Source organism: Pteropus medius, unplaced genomic scaffold (genome assembly GCF_902729225.1).
Source record: "Pteropus medius unplaced genomic scaffold, Ma_sr-lr_union100, whole genome shotgun sequence".
Lineage (NCBI taxonomy): Eukaryota > Metazoa > Chordata > Mammalia > Chiroptera > Pteropodidae > Pteropus > Pteropus medius.
In genome coordinates this window covers 9182740-9199933 of record NW_024342473.1, presented here as the reverse complement: position 1 = coordinate 9199933, position 17194 = coordinate 9182740, and the positions used below count along the sequence as shown (strand labels likewise).

The 17194-nt window shown below is 40.1% G+C and overlaps 1 protein-coding gene across 1 annotated transcript in view; it reads right to left on the bottom strand.

The window, feature by feature from the left end:
* Nucleotides 1–17194, bottom strand: part of NIN (ninein) — a 93257-nt gene that overhangs the window by 42658 nt on the left and 33405 nt on the right. The window contains 4 exon segments of the mRNA XM_039865146.1: nt 421–588; nt 1070–1216; nt 5010–5200; nt 6510–6549. Of these exon segments, the coding sequence (XP_039721080.1) occupies nt 421–588; nt 1070–1216; nt 5010–5200; nt 6510–6549 (546 nt within the window).

Below are 17194 nucleotides of genomic sequence, written 5' to 3'. Positions count from 1 at the left end.
AGAAGATGAATGATTACATTTTTTTAGTGATTGTTAAGGAACGGCTTTCAATCTAGAACATAACTAAGTTCTCTTTAAGAAAACTCTAAGATGGTTATTTGCCTGCCTTTTTTTTTTTTTTTTTTTTAATGCTATCTGGCACTTTATAAATAAACACAATGGTATGATTCTAATCTTTACCAGCCAGAGATCAGTTAAGAGCATCTCACTTGTCAATAATTCAGGGATTAAAAAAATGGAAAGTAGTTAGCAACAGACTCCTGATTAAAAGGAGTAGGAAAAGTTACCTCTTATCTCTGAGATATTGTGATTAGAAGAATTAAGGAGAAATCAAATCAAGTCACAGTCTCAAAAAAACCCTGGATATTTTTCTTAACTCTTCCCCAATTTCTCATTTTTCCCCTACGTGAGCTGCCACACCTTCAGGATCTCCTGGCTGTTCTCAATGCCCTCTTCCTGCCAGGTGTCAAGTATTCTCTCCACTGATGCATAGCCCATCCCATCATCCAGGCAGGAGAAGACCCGAAAGCCAATGGTACCCGTCTTCACCGATGGGGTTGTAGTACGTCGACCGCTCTCATCAAAGGACTGGAAGAAGAAAGAGATGTGAGCAAGCTCAGGCATTTCAACAAGATTTTGGTCAAGACTAACATTAGTCCATCTTGACCACAAGGAGCAGAAGGCATGTTTCCCTAATTTACACTGCTAGAAAAAAGTCATGTAGCCCCTTTGATCTCCTTTCCCCAGGTGAGTCAAGAATGCAAAGCTTATCAAGAACAACTGGTCTGGTAGAGAGTTCACTGACATAAACGAGATGTGTCTCTACCTAACATCAGGTTTCTTCTTCTGATAGCGTTAAGGAGCAGTCAGTGGTCTCCCACTCTGTAATTTACGGTCATTCCTAGAAACCTGACTTTCCCTTCCCAATGGTTTAGTCTGTCTTTCTTATTCTTCTCTTGCTTCTCTCTCTCCTTAGTATTTGCCTTCAGACAACAGATTAAATCATTAGAAATTACTCTATAGGCTTAACTTCTACTCACAAAGAAACCACTTCCTATGTATTTCTTACCTGCATGGAGAGGTGCCTTTTCAATTGTCTATATGGAGTAGATGCGGATGGTGTAAGGGATTTTCCATTTTTGAACAAGCCATAGAAAAAGTCTTCTACGCTCATTGTACCATCAGGATCAAGATTATGGAAGACTTCCTCGAGCATCTAGAGAAGGGTAACCATATATTTAAAATATTTCACTCAAAATAGCAGAAGGCCCAAAGTACACATCTGGCCAATAGAAATTGACACCACTGTTGATCCCAGGACTCCAAAAATATAACATGACCCTTTATTCTCATTCCGCTGAATGAATTTATTTTCCTTTCTAGTAACATCTTTCCACCTCACACATACTAAAGAAAAGTCCATTTTCAACATCTTCATAATCTTTAAACATTAATCTAGCAATTAACTGTTTTTCTCTTTTACTTACTCTCTTAGAACAGGTAATCTTTAATGTTACTATACAATATTATCACAAATTAAGACATTACTTAAAAAATATAAAGATATAGTTTCTGGTGTTATAACAGTAAAAGTTAGTTAGACATTTATTGCGCTATTGTACTGTGGCGACTCCATAAGATATTGTACTTATATTGAATTTTTGAAATTGGTATGCCAGCATAGCAGAATTTGGTCTGGGACAGACTGCAATGATCTAAGAGTTTGGGTCTGAAAGCTGTGACTTGGAATTTAGACTGTTACTTGGAACAATACTGTGTGTTTTGGGTTTCTGTTTTAATGCTTTAGTGTAGGAGAAATGAAGATTGGATATGAAGGATTTTGTGTACGTGCAATGGAAGAGTTCCAGGAGAGGTAAAGAGAAAGGAATTTTGCCTGGCTATTTTGTACCTCTGACAGTAATCAACATAGATTTGGGGAAGGGGAGACTGGACTACAGTTTCTTCTAGAGGCTTGCCTAAGAGACGGTTTGTTCCCTAGCACACAGAGGAATGGGAAGAAGAATAAAGCAGATGAATCACTAACACCACGAAACAGACGGAAGGCAAAGACCTCATTCCTCCTGGCAGTCGGATCGCTCTTTATTTGGAGGGCTAACATTTTTCTATAGGTGCATGACTCCAATGTACAAAACAGAAATCAGATGAGGATCTTGTTAAAATGCAGACTCTGATACAGTTAAATCTGGGGGTGGGGCCTGAGATTCTGCATTTCTAACAAGCTCTCAGGTGATGCTCATGCTGCTACGTAAAAAGGAAACAAACAAATTTACTCTTGCTGCCTTAGAGCCTACAGTTAATTGGGTCCATTCTTACAAAGGCCTCTTGGTAATACATCTTCAAATTTTCAATATTCATTTCATAAGTCTGGACTATTGCTAGGATTCGAGTCATCTCAGAATTGTTGATTTTATTCCTCATGTAAGTGCTTGAGGCATTTGTTTTATCGCAAATGTTTTTTTAAAAAAATTCATATCTAATAGGAAACATCTGTTTCTATTCTTATTTTTATACTACTTCCTCTGGAGAGGACGCTAAAACAAGAAAACTATTCTAAAGAGTGGAAATCTTTGGCAGAAGCAAGAGTTCCTAATAGAGAATTGTGTGATGAAACCAATGAAAGATTCTGGGCTAGATTCTGAGGTTGCCAAGATCCCTTAGCTTCTTGGTCTCACTCTTAACAACCAAAAGAACACTTTCGTAGAGGACTAGGCTTTCAGGATCATCAAACCAGAAGTCACAGTAAAAGCCAGGTATGCTGACTGAAGTTAACAAGCATATTTTGACTCTAACCTTAGCTCTACACCGTTTGGCCTGGTGACCCTGGACAAACTGATGCATAACTTCCAGATTGCCTAAATACCCATCACCTCATCTATTCGAAGTGGTAGAACAGTGAGTGCTGCCAATTATTGCACATGGGGGAGTAGGCAAGTGGTCAATAAAAAGGATGTGGATTCAGGAGAGGGTGGATGAGAGCAGGGTTGGGCTGAAAAGAATGTAAGTCAAATGGGCAACTGGGGCTCCACATCCCTTGCAGCCTTGCAGGAGCCTAATCTAGAACCTGGAGGACATTTTTACTCCTCACGATACATCAGCCAGGTCTTTGGATGGTTGATTTCCCAATGTGTAAGTTGCAAAATAATGCACCAGAACAGGCACCACGAACCCAAATATCCAGAGAGGCCACGCAGGTGATATACATAAATGGGGCAGGATGGTTTTGAAACATTAGAAAGTAATGCCAAAGCTGTGAACTGACACATGAGTGTATGTCCTGTCCAAAGGAACTAGGCACTTCTCACTGCCAGCAAAATGGAGCCAAAATCTCCTGGTATTAAAAAGTGCAGCAAAAATTTCAATTTTTAAACATTGGGCAGGCCACATAAAATAGCCTTTGAGCTACACTTAGCATCTGGAGACAGTGTGTCATCCCTGTCCTATAGATGTTTTCGTGTCTGGAAAGCAGAGTACTAGTTATACCCCCTTCCTGGTAATGGCAACAAGCAGCAGTAATCTCTCTCTATAAAATAAGGGGCTGACTAAATCTAAAATTGCTTTCAGTTGTAAAATTCTAAGATTTCAAAGTATATGTTGATGAGATCATCTTGAACTTTTAGCTGCTCTGTGGTCTAGTGCTAGTAATACAAAGTGCTATAGTATTTCATGATTTTGGGGGGAGGAAAAACACTAAGTAAATGCAATATTTAATAAGCAATCTTTTACTCATCCTCAGAGCAGAGGAAAACAACTAAATATACTAATTCTTTTCCCAGATTCTGAAAACTGTACCACAAAAGATGCAATTCCCTGCATATGGCTACAGTTTATTCCAAGGGCTGTTCTTAGATAAATAATCCAAGTTTGTGCAATATTTCTTGGCAAAAAAACCACCCAAGGTTCTACATACTGCACTGGTTTATAATTTAGAATGATGCATTTAATTTTATGACTCAAAAACCACCACCGAAAAGTAAATGACCACTGAGCCATTAAAAAGGTAATCAAAGGGTATATAGTGGTCACATATACAAGGAAGAAGAGGGCGGGTGGTAGGTGGGGTGGGGAGTTTTTCTGCAAGCCAGGCTACTTAGAAACTTTTAATGATAAATTTCTTTCTGGCTTAGGAAAATAATACCGCCTATTCCCTGAGCAAACAGATAGCATGTTTTCAAATATTACAATCAAAGATTCCCAAAGCTACAACTATAGTTGTAACCTCTAAATCCCTCCAATTCTTATTTTCAGCTCTTTGAAAGACATATCTTGGAATTATTTACATTCTTAGGTTTCATGATTACTCATGTGCCCAGTTCTACCCGTTCCCCTCTTAATTTTTCAGAAAACATAAAGGTCAGAATTTTACCAAGCAAGAGTGTTTTTGGGAGCTCCTTCAAGACACTTCTGCATACCTTTAAAACCACCAGCCTACCCTCTTCATTTCCTTATGACCAAAATACTGTGATGGCTCCTGGCTGGTTTCCTAAACAGAGGCTCTCTTTACACCAGTATGTCCCACAAAAGCAGACCAGACCATCCTCGGCAAGTCAGTTTTTCCTACACATTACCTAGTCTGCTGAAAAACCTACTCATCAGCCCAGCCTTCAAAATATTCCCTCAACTCAAATGTTTAATCCTTCCTGTATGCCTTTCTCACATTCACATCTGTGCATGCCAGGTCTACAAATTTATCTGACATCATGGCTGCACTGAGCTAGTGTCTGATAATAATGTGACATAAAGTGCTTAGCACACTGAGGAGCACACGGTATGGACTCAGTAAGTGTCAGCTACTGCAAATTTTTATTTCCTAAAGCACAACATGAGCTCCTGAAAGACAATTTTTGTGGCTGACTTTCTAGGGAAACAAAAGAGAATGGAGTCTCTATTAAACGCTGCAGGAAGCCAAAAGATAGCTGTCCCTAACCTGGGCCCAGTTTATCTTTTATCATGATTAGTATTTCTGAATAAAAACATAATGCAAGGCTTACCTCTCCATTGACATTCTGCAAACCATACTGCTCGCAGATGGAGACCAGCTTCTTTCGGTTCAGGTGACCATCACGGGTAATCCCCAAATCTTCACAAACCTCCTGCAGTTTCTCTTCTATCCAGTCTTGGGGAGGGGAAGACCCACTTTGGGAGGCATTCAAGTCATCTGGGTTCCAAAATCTCAACTGGCCTGAAATAAAAGCTTATAATGTGTTGTCTCCAAACAGATTGCAAAGCGATACCTATTCTCAGAGAAAATTGTGCTTTTTGAAAGCAAATACTGTAAGACAAAGACTATACGTGTTGATTCCACTTTTTGATTTGATTCTGAAGTTCAAATGAAATGGAACCATTGGTCCTTTGGCCGCTACTAGCGCAAACAGGCACTTTTTGTTCACTGGCAGTCATACCCGTGTAAGAAATACCTCCTGCTCAGTGATGCCAAGGTTCAAGTCCTGTTTTATTCCAAGTGAAAACATGCTCAGGCTTACGCTTTTGTGTGATCAGAAGAGAAGGCTAGCTGAGAGGCATTCCAAAGAGCTTTATACACCCTGCCCCAGCTAGAGCTACCAGACTGTATTATCTCCATTTTCTTTCCAGTCTAAGCATTAGGACTGCTTTTATTGAGAATAATTTCATGATAAATATCATAAAATAATCATAAAAGTCCCAAGACTCACTTGTTCCCAAATCTTTGCACATATGACTATTCTGATGGTCAAATAATCCAACGTGAAAGAATAAATGGTTACAAGCTGTGAGTTACCAATTAGCTTTCTATTAAGGATAAGTTCTGTTTGAAAACATATTTAAAACTACATATCAAAATTTATTTGTCTTGTAGTAAAAGTTCTCAGTTCTAGTTAAATTCTCCACTCACCTATTAGAGATTCCGTAAAGTCATTATATAAACATGAGATAATTACTGGCACAATTTTGCGTGTATGGAAGAACCTTGGAGGGGTTAGGAAGAGCATTTAGCACTACTCCTACTATTTATCAAAGAAATTAAGCCCATTACTACCGTGTCTTTGCAGGTTGGAGACCTAGAGAACATACAATTAAGTATACTTAAGTTCAGTTAACCCAGGGTGGGCTGTGAAGCCAGCTGAGGTTCTGTCAGCTGAACAACAGTGCCATCTGCTGGCCAAAAGATCAACGTGTTTTGATGCTTAAATCCATCTAAAATCTGTTGAGATAGAACACTATTTAATTTAGGACTGTTCACAGACTAAGTTTAAAGTCTACATAAGAAAGTAATTTAACCCATAAGTGAAATTCTACATCTTAGTTCCCATATCTTGCATGTTAAACGTTAGGATTTTAAAAATACAAGCTATCAATTGAGAATTAATTTTTAAAATTTTCTTAAAGTTACTTCTTAGCTGGCATGCATGACAGTTAGAAAGGCTTAGAGAAGCAGGAAGGCAGGTGTGGAAAGTGCCCTGTGAATGGCAGCATTTGCTCCCAGGCAGGCCCGACATAAACTCAGTTCTTACCTTCTGCTTCATACTCCTCACTGTGTTGCATCTTCCAGTGCTAGAGAAGGCAAGAGAAAAAGATTACTGTGCTTTAGAACTTATCAGTTTTTCCAAGACCAGATCACTCTCTGGCTCTGAAATCATCATCTGAGTGAATCACATGATTTAGAACCCTCTAGTGCTTTCTCCTCAGTCAACTAGCCAATTGAGAGGAGACTCCTAAGAAACATCACAAAACTTTCTGGAGTGTTTCACCAAGGATTTGAGGTCACTTACTCATCAGCAAAACCTATCACCACCAATAGAACCAAACCAGAGCAAATATTCAGAATACATTAACCAACAAGGGTTCATATGCATGCATTTACAAATTGATTCTTCAATAAATGTTTATCGGGTGCCAAGTATTATGCTACATCTTTGGAATACAACTATAAACAAGATAAACATTTTTTGCCTCGGGAAGTTTAAATGCTAATGAAGATGTACAGACAAAACCAAACAGGAAGTACGATATTAAAAAGTATATTAAGTGCTACAGTGGAGAAGTTCAAGATGTTATAAAGGTATCTAAATGGGATCCTTCAGACTTGGGAGATCAGGACAGACTTTCTGAAAGAATGTCTAAACCGAGAACTGAAGGATGAGCAAGAGATAGTTAAGTGAAAACAAAGGAGAAGTCACTATTTGCTGAAGAATGGAGGCAAGAATAAGCCTAGTGTGTTTGTGACACAGTGAGGAGACTGAGATGCAGCCCAAAATCGGTAGGCTAAAAAGCTCAAGTTAAAATATATATATTGCTGGTAAATTACACTAAAAGCAGTGAAATGTATCTGAACAGGGCCATTTTGCCTCCTTATCTGCAATGTTACTGCTGTATCTTTTGTGAGTCATAGCATAGAGTTGTGCACAAAAGCACTCAGTGCACAAAGGCAGCCAGGCAAGGACCTAAGTCAAAACCAAAATTCATGCCTTGCTCCACTGGCCAAGCATGGCAAAGCTCTGCTCCAACCAATGGCAACAGGTAGGTCTGCAGTGGCCTTTGGCCTTGCCAGAGAGCTGCCTGATGGTTCCTGTTGGCAGATTCTACAACCATCGTAGGAAACTCTGCCGAGAAAAGGTGTAACCTCCCATTCAAAACCCAGTGGCTGTTTCAGCAAAGAGCCAACTTTATGAATGAAGCTGCCTTTGACAACAAATAACCAGCCCATTCTCTGTGATGGCTAAACTGTACAAGATAAACTGATTTCTTAGAATCCTGAAATAAACTCAACAAGAAAATGAGCCTAGTTAGCTTCTGTCTCCAGAGCTTGGATTCCTCATGGCAGAATGGTGTGCCACCTAAAATTCTTAAATTAAATGTTGACTTTCAGTAGCTCGTTCTCGTTGATATGGGCTGAAGTACTTCTTTCAGGCAACCTAAGCACATCTGCTCTGTTCCCCTCCACACTCACTTATGCTTGTTCCCTCTTCACTGAAGGAAACTGTCCACCAGGATTTCACAGTTCTTTATTTTACTTAGAAACATAGTGAATAGTCTACGGCCATGCCAGCCTGAACGAGCCCGATTTCGTCTGATCTCATAAGCTAAACAGGGTCAGGCCTGGTTAGTATTTGGTTGAGAGACCACCTAGGAAGACCAGGTGCTGTAGGCATAAAAAAAAGAGAGAGAGAGAAAAAAGAAAAGAAAAGAAACATAGTGAAGATAGCACCAGTTCAAGGAGTTCACCAAGTTTTGTCACACTAAACTGAAACCACAAACTGACAATGCTGAGATAGATTCTTGCCATATAGAAATGGTATAAAAGGCTGTAAGTCAAAATACATAAATTCACTACAACTCATTCAGATTACCGCTGAAAGTCACTAATATACATGGTACCCGTGGAAACTGAATTAGTGCAGTGTGATTTTTGCTTGTTTGTGATTACAATTTTATCAGCCCACATTTCACCTAAAAACATATCTCAAACCTGGAGGATGTATAAGGCATGGAGGAAGTGGGAGGGAAGTGGACTAACTAGTCCTCCATATATTTTCTTACATCATGCTTTCTGGGTAGAATTCAACTGTTTTCTTTTTTTATATATATATATATATATAAAGTTTTAAATCAATAAAGCTCCACTAATAAAAGCATCGTGTCTGTCTGTCCCTTCATCTTTATTTCCTTATCCAACAGGGCAAATGATTTAAATGCTCACACTATTTTGGCACCCCAAATGTGGAAATTGATTATTCAGCGTGTAAGCTTGATAAATCCTAAAATGAAATCCATTAAATCCATCTAAAACAAATAAAATAGGTTTCTATGATCTAAGAACCATTTGGTCAAAATAAAACCTACCAAATCACAAGCGGGGGATAATTTTTAATAGCACAAACTGACAAGAGAAAAGGCTGGAGAACAGGAATCAATGGACTCGAATAAATAAAGGGAGCCTCTGCAGGGATACAGTTGGAAAAATGCAAACACACCTTCAAAAAATCCTTGGTAATAATTCCTAAAGAAACAAGGTGTGTATCTTGCTACAGAAAAGTTTATTTCTTACATTTGCTCACTTCTCAATTTATTTTAAACAGTGAACAATTAGTTCAGAGGAGCAAAAGGCTACAATATACTGTCTCTGGGACTAGGTGCATGTGTCAGATTCACTCCCAAGAGCAGTACTTCCCCGCTGCCTTCTTTTCCTAATTCTCATCCCTGACTAATAAGAGATCAAATGTGGGTGTCACAGCACAGATGAGGGAGCCAGACCGCCAGGCTCTGAATCCTGGCTTACTGACTGGGTTAGGTTTGGACAAGTTTCTTAACCTCTTTTGCCACAGTTTCTCTATCTCTAAAATGGGAATAAAGTAATACGTATTTCACAGAGCTGAGTAAAATGCTTAGAATTGTGCCTGGCACATAATAAGCACTGTGAAATGTATTATTTTTATAGGACATGTGTTTATGTAGCACATATCAAATTTATGTTGGCAGACTTTCTTTCATTACCATGTTTAAATTTAAAGCATCAATTTGCATGGCCTTGGGGAGGTATCAGTTATTCATATAAATCTGTAAGAAAAATGCCAAGTCTCCAGCAAATATGCAAAGAACACAAACACAATTCGCATAAGAGGCAACACAATTAAACAAATATGGGGAAAGGTTCATTTAAGCAGTAATCAAATGAAAACCAAGGGATCATTTTGTTCCCATTAAATTAGCAAAGTATTTGAGATATAACTCCTATTACCATCAAGTTATGATTTAAAACTACTAACTATGTTATTGGTAGCAATGTAAATGGATATTATCCTTTTAGTAAAGAAAATGGCTTAATGTATCAAAAGCCATAAATATAAAGTCAGTCTTTGACCCAATAATTTCATGATTTCTGATGGCAATACAATCAAAGAAATAAAAACATATGTATAAATATCTACATTTAGCATTTCTAATGAGTATTGAAAGCAATGTAAATATTCAACAATGGAGTATAAAAGTGTAACGATACACCCTATCGTAGTCATTAAAAGTATAATTATAAAACCATGTAGGAGCATGGAAACACATCTTATGAAATGTTAAAAGAAAGACAATAACAAAAATGCTATCTACACTATGATCACCACTGGCAAAAGTATTTATACGATTAAACAAAAACTGGAAGGAAACAGAGGTCATAAAACAGATGCATTTGGTTGAAGGAATATGGGGAACAATTTTATTTTCTTTACTGTTATAAATGCTGTTTATACAATATAAATAGGCACAGCTTATCACCTGCCCACCTGTCATCAAATTCTCACTAAAGGATTTCCTGTGACTTGGGGGTGTGGAGAAGAGGGAAGTTCTCTCCCTTTGGTATACCACTGCAATGTCTGCTATGCCCTCAAGCACTGTGACCTGTGACCTGTGACAGATAGAGAAGGCTCGGTAGGAAGCCCAGGTGCTGTCCAGGAGGGTGAAAGCTGCTGATGCCAATGCCTCCTAAGCTTAGCAGAGTGTGGGAAGATCAGGGACATTCATCTGAGACCTACTTTGGGGACTGTGACCACGACGATCCAAAAGAGGCCGTCTTGAGACAACCTAACCCAGTGGCATCAGGTATGGCACAATCTTCTAAACCCCAGGCAGCACTAGCAGCTTAAATGATTTCACACAAACAATGAAGGCAAGAGGTAGTGAGGTAAGAGATAACTTGTTTTAAAATCTTTAGGGGTAACAACTTCCCAAGCATTTCTCCCATGGCCCTTTGTAAGAAACACAGATCTAACCAGGAGAAGCAAGCTTATATTAATGGCTACATTTTCATTCCAAGACCACCTCAACTGGAGATGGAGTTTGCCATTCAGATAAAGAGGGAAGTAAGCACATGGTGGCAGAATATTTGTTATTAAATTGCAATGGCGGGGGGGGGGGGGTGGGGAGGTTCGAATTCAATTCATTCACAGCTCATTTACTTTCATTCTCACTGCCTGGAGCCAATAGTTCCAATTAAAAAGCAGGAGAGAGAGGGTAAGGCAGGTTAGAAGGTTGGGGATTAGATCATTTGGCTACTTCAACAACACCAATAAAGGCGGCATCATTTTGGAACAAGGTCGTTTAATTGCTGATGGTTTACCCAGAGCAGTGAAAACCTGGCAGGTGGCCTCTAGACACAGATCAGCCACGAGCACTGGAAAGGAGATAATCACAAAAATCGCTGGGAAAGTGTGGGAGAAAGGGAGGAACAACTGCTGGGATGTGTTCTCAGCATAATCCATGAAAACGGATTTTTAATTTCTGCCCTTGAAATCTTATGTAGCCTCACCCTGGAGAAATAATCGATATTAATAAATATAAAACATCATTCTGTGGGACTTTAGTTACTCCTAACTCTGGGGGCAAAATGGTGGTATGCGTGAGCTTGAGGGTTTGACGAAGCTGTCTGGGTTAGATCTGGCTATGCCACTTTGTGTGACCCCTCACTACCTTATTTCATCTGCTAGGTGGGGATATCCACCTAATAGGGACATGAAAGCACATGCCTGACACTTAGGAATTGTTAGCTATTGCTATTATAATTTCAGCCAGAACAATGATGGAGTTAAGGATTTGGACTCCAGAATCAGACTCACCAAGTTCAATTTCAGCTCTGCCACTCACTTACTGGCTGCGCAACCTTGGGCAAGTTACTTAACTCCCAAAGTACTTCAGTTTCCTCATAGGTAAGTGAATAGCAATGCCTACCTAGGAGGGCATGCTAATATTTGAAAAGTACTTAAAACAATAACTGCTACAAATTAAGTGCTAAATGCCTGTAAACACATACTACAATTATTATTCTCATGACCTGGGTGTTCAAAACTAGGACAAGGGCAGACAGAGGAAAGAAACAGCAGACAGACCAGGGCCAGCTTTAAAAACAAACCCAGAAGAGACTTGCAGAAATTACAGCTTTGAGTGGTGACAGAAAGAAATCTAACTATGGGAGGTGAGCACACAGTGTAAACATATATATGCCTTACTGTTAAAGTGTACGGTTGAAACTTATTGGATTTCGTTAACCTATGTCACCTACCCCCCCAAAAAAATCAAAAAATAAATAAATAAAAATAAAATGTTAAAAAAAAGAAGAGAAATTACAGCTTTGAGCATGGTAGTTATGATAAATCAACTTCTGACTCAGCTTAGGAGCAAGACCTCCCCAGGGCCCCTCCTCACAGTGGACAGTGTCCCCTGGGTGGCCATAGTGGGCAGGAGCTGCCTGTGTAGCCACATTCCAGGCCAAGTGTGCTGGCCAACAGCCCCACTGAGAGAGGACAGAGGGTCAGAGGTTGCCTGGCCCCAAAATGGCTGCTACAGAGGCAGCCGCCACCCCCTCAAGCAGACAAAGGGATCTCCCGCACCCGCCTTGTGAGCTGTGCATCTCAGTGTTACGTTGGCCATTGTGGCCAGCTCTCTGGTTGTCCTACAGCTGGACAAGGGTGCTCCACACACGTGGGCCGCGCAGGCTACACTGCTTTCAGGAATGCTTTCTTTGGAGGGACACCTGCTTTGCTGGACTGCAAAGCAGATGGCCCGAGACTCTTGGCTCCCAGGCTTCCAGCCCCAAGGCTAGGCCAGCATCTGTAGCCTGCAGGCCTGGCGCAGCCCCTGCCCACAATAGCCCAGTCATAGCCCCCACCAGCCATCTGCTCCAGTGCAGACCTTGCGCCCTGCAGAATGTACGGCTAATTAAAACGATTATGGGGGCATACACGGGGCTATTCTTTCCCAGCAGAGGTTGCTGAGCTGATCTCAGCAGCTTTAAACAGATATTTCTTTTTTTGAAAAGGGAAAGCTTTATAAGCCCAGAGAGAAGAGGAAGGAAATTTACTAGAATAACAAAGCTCCCCAAACAAACTGAGCTATAGTGTCCATTTTACAAGAGCAGCATACTTAGCTAAGCAAGGAAGTCCCTTAAAAAAAAAAAAAAAGAAAAAGAAAAAAATCAGTTTAGGAGAATGCTTATGATTGAAATTGTAAGACTTTTAAAAACAGTATCTACGGCGTCTTTAACTAAGAGTTCTCAACATTTATAAAATTCACACTCTGGGCCAAGTACTAGACACTAAGTGTGGCTAGGAGGACTGGCTACTGTTTCTGCAGGGACACACTGCCTGGGACTTTGGTCCATTTCCTGCTGTCCCGCCTTTGAAGGCAGAGCGGGCAATGGAGAGAGCCTGACTGCCCAGCTCTCAATCGATTCTGAACCCAGGGACAAGCTGCTCACTTGCAGGGCTGTCTCAAGAATACAAATCAGTTCCTTTATCTTTAAAAAGCAATGAAAAGTTACAAGTATGTACTGGAGATAACAGGAATTAAGGTATGACTTTTAAAATACTGTCAAAAAGCCTTCAGTACTGCCAGTGTAAAGAAGTGCTGAATTTAAAAGAGTTTGAGCCTTTAGCCTCTTCCACTAAGGTTAGGGACTGGTTTTGGTTCCCTGGATTTTAAAGTCCTTAAAGGAAAGGCAATTTTTTTTTTTAAGATCTGTTCATGGCATCTTGCTCATCAGAGTTGTTCCCGAGGGACAGGGAATATTCTAAAACACTTAATGGTATAGTTAGAAAATGTTACTATTATCATTAAAATTGACTTGTTGATTGTTGACTTGTCTGTTTATTTCCTAGTTAGAAAATAAATATTAGCAACTGTTGACCTGGAAGGAGGTAAGGGTGGGGTTGACTCCAGGGAATTCCCTTAGGGACCAAGTCAGGAAGACGTACCAGAACGGCAAAGCCTGAAAGCCTTCAATTCTGAAAGCTGAGTCTGTGTTACAAAGAGAGACATCTTATTACCTTTGAAGGGGCTTCTTCATATCACTTTCAAATGATCTACAATTGCATCTCAAAAGAGTGTTTCATCTCTGGCAACAGCCAGATGATCTAACAAGACTTAAGAAATACAAAGGGAAACACTGGCATCCCATTAATAAAAAAATGTATCCTGATGACATCATCTTATTTGATGGAAATAAATGGGAATAGTAGGGAAACTGCTTATGTACTTTGTCAAAGTCAAAGACTAGAACAAAAAAATGTAATGAGAGTAATGGGAAAATGGGTACATTCCAAATACGAAAGCTCTTAGCACAACTTCTCTCAGTTATTAAGAAGTTTGCTCCAGAATTAAATATTTACTCTATACAATGTGAATGAATAATTCATAAAGTTTAACTGCGGTGTTATGCATATATGATTTTATGCAGGGTAGTAAAATCAGCATTTTTTAATAAGTTTTTAAACTACCACTCTCTCGCATTACACCCAGAGTCCCAACACAAAGACTTGATTTGCTTGTCTATTCTTGGGCGAATGAAGCAGTTGGCTTTAGCTTTTCTCTCAGGTCCTCACTTAAACTGTCTGGTTTTGGCTTACGCTATTATTGTCTACAGCTGAAGAAATAATTGTTTAAAGCCTCTTGCTCTTGATAAGAATCTTACTAGATTCCATTTATTCCCTATGGAGGAAAATGGTTAACAAGGTGTCCCCTGTTTTCAACGAGGGCAGAAAGCAAAGTGGCCCTGCCCCAACTGTATTAATTGAACAATCTTTCCTACTAAGTCTGAGTATTACGAAATAGAATTGAGAGTGTTTTGTTTTTCTGCCCGCTTCCACCTACCCTTGGAAGAAACATGAGCATAAAATTCAAGGTCAGTTCAAGGCACTACAGATATGCATACGAAAGGGGAAAAATGGACTCCATGGAATCTAAAACCTCACTTCTGTCTCTTAATGAAGTATAGCAAAAACAATGACAACCAAAACCATCTCAGTAATCACACCTTATGCTGGAATCGAGAATGTGCCCTTTGTTTGTTGGTCAGGATTAATTCAGAATAGAATGTCTAGTTGAATTGCTTTGAGCGAAAATGATCCCATGAAAAAAGAAAAATCACTTTCCTTTCAATACCACACAGAATGAGAGGTCATCCCAAGGGATCCATTTGCCAGATAAACACACTAAATTGGAAGGTAGATGCACTTTTCAGCCTGATGGTGGAACCCACCTGTCACTTGTGAATTAGCACATTCTGCTTCAGGGTTTCCAAGTGAAGTTCTGTAATACACATTTCAATGTGGAAAATTTAGCAAGATTACAGTGGCCTTTGCCTATGGAATGGCTTTATTGGCTTGTAAACTAAACTTGGGAGGGGAGGCATGCTTAATAGCTAGGTTAGGTATCTTCTGTTTTAAAAAAGAATAAAATTGCCTGAATAAAGCTGGAGGAAATGGTAGGATGGAAGCTAATTAAATGTTTACAATTTATGTTAGGGCTCTAACATATGTGAACTGAAACAAAAGTAGAACACAATCAAAAACACCTTATAACAAGGTTTATTCTCATATATTCTATTCAAGGGATGAGGCGATGGTGGTGGGGCGTTCGTTACCCCATAGTGACGATGTGGGGTCTCACCTAAGGCACCAGATCACAATGGTGTTCACAACAGTCACGAGAGGCATCCCAAGTCACTGTAACTAATGTAGCCTGAAGCTTCACATGCAACTCACATTAAAAATAAATTTAGTTGCCTCAAAGCAATTTCTGTAATAGCATCATTCCCACTTGCCTGCATTTCTATCTATGTCTTCTTGGGTGGGAGGCAAATGGTGGAGTTAACAGGTAGCCTGCAAAGAGGTATGGCTACTAAGAATACCTATAACTTTCATTATATGTACAGGAGAAGGCCTCACAAGGAAAGATGCAGGAAAACATTTTGAACTCCTATCCCAGGAGCCTCGGGATGAATTGTCAAGCTGTAGCAACTCCTCTATTATGGCACAACCCTAGAGAGAAAGGGGCGGCGGGGGAGGGAGGTATTATTATTTTATCCCTTCAGATGACTGTTTGCTTCCATAACCCCACAGGATGAGTTCCTAGAAGGGAGCTACCCTGAGGACAGCTTTACAGGTGCTTGTGACACCCTTTCATTCCATTGCCCGCCCCTCCCCAAGTCCTCAGGTAAATACTGTTTGATTCACCCTAGAGCTAAAATTAGTCTCCTGTTGGATAGCAACAGCCAGATTTCTCCTCCATTTAACTTCTTACAACAGGTAAAGGTCTTTTTGTCTTCATCAAAAAACTCTGAAGTCACTTTAGAAAAAGTCAGGCATGTCTGAGAGCAGGAGAAACTGCAGCCCACAGGCAGGCGAGGAATTCTACCTTCCCTTGAGCCAAAATCCAGGAGTCAAAGGAAACCCACAGTCAAAACCAAGTAGGCCTGTCTCCAGCTCTCCAACTAACCTTTATGAAATACTCACGTCAGGGAGAGACCCAGCCCTGCTCCCTCCTTCAATATTGCCCAGTGGCATTGAGATGAAGTATGAGCCACTCGTAACAAACACACCCAAGAAATAAATTCTTAATGCCCAAGGGCAGCAGACAAAAGGGCCCCAGGCACCAAAAGGGAGAAGCAGCAGCCAACAGTACCATAAAGAACTCCTGACAGATTCTGAACTCTTTAAAAGTTAAGAATAAATCTCACAGATCACTGAGAATTTTTTTCCTCCCCACAGTCCCCATATGGGACTACTTTGGAATACGGAAGATTATCCAGTACTCTGATGAGACCTAAACAGCTTCTGTAGAAGGGACAGGATATTTCTAGCACAAGCCCATGCTGCCCAGAGCATAAACTTCTGTTAGCCAAATGAGTGTCCCTAAATGGCTGAGGCTACTATGGAAACTGGCCAGGAAACAGGACTGCTATCCTGACCGAGCAGGAGGCAATAAGACTGACACATTGATTAAACTATGCCACTAGACTATGTATCCATGAATGTGACCTACGACCACGGTTACTGTACAAAGCTGGGATTGGCCCTTCTTACTGCCAACAGGAACATCAAAAGTGTCACATGTGAAGCTATTAATTTTTCAAAGTGACGAATCAATTTGAAAACTGACAGGCTCGATTCAGCTCACAAACACTTCATTTTTCAGCAAGAAAGCAGCTGGATGAGCTTTGGTTTGAGTCCACCATCAGCAATTTAAAAAGACAGAGTAAAAAATGGCAGCTGATACTTCTACAGGCTTTCTGGGGTGAGATATAACAGACTATCAAAGTTGAGTTGGGAGAAGTCTTCCAGGGGAACAGACAACAAGAGAAATGACCCTCTCCAGGCCTCCAGTAGCTATTCTACTGATGGTGGGCAGTTGAATGCAAAAGCTTCAATATTTAGCA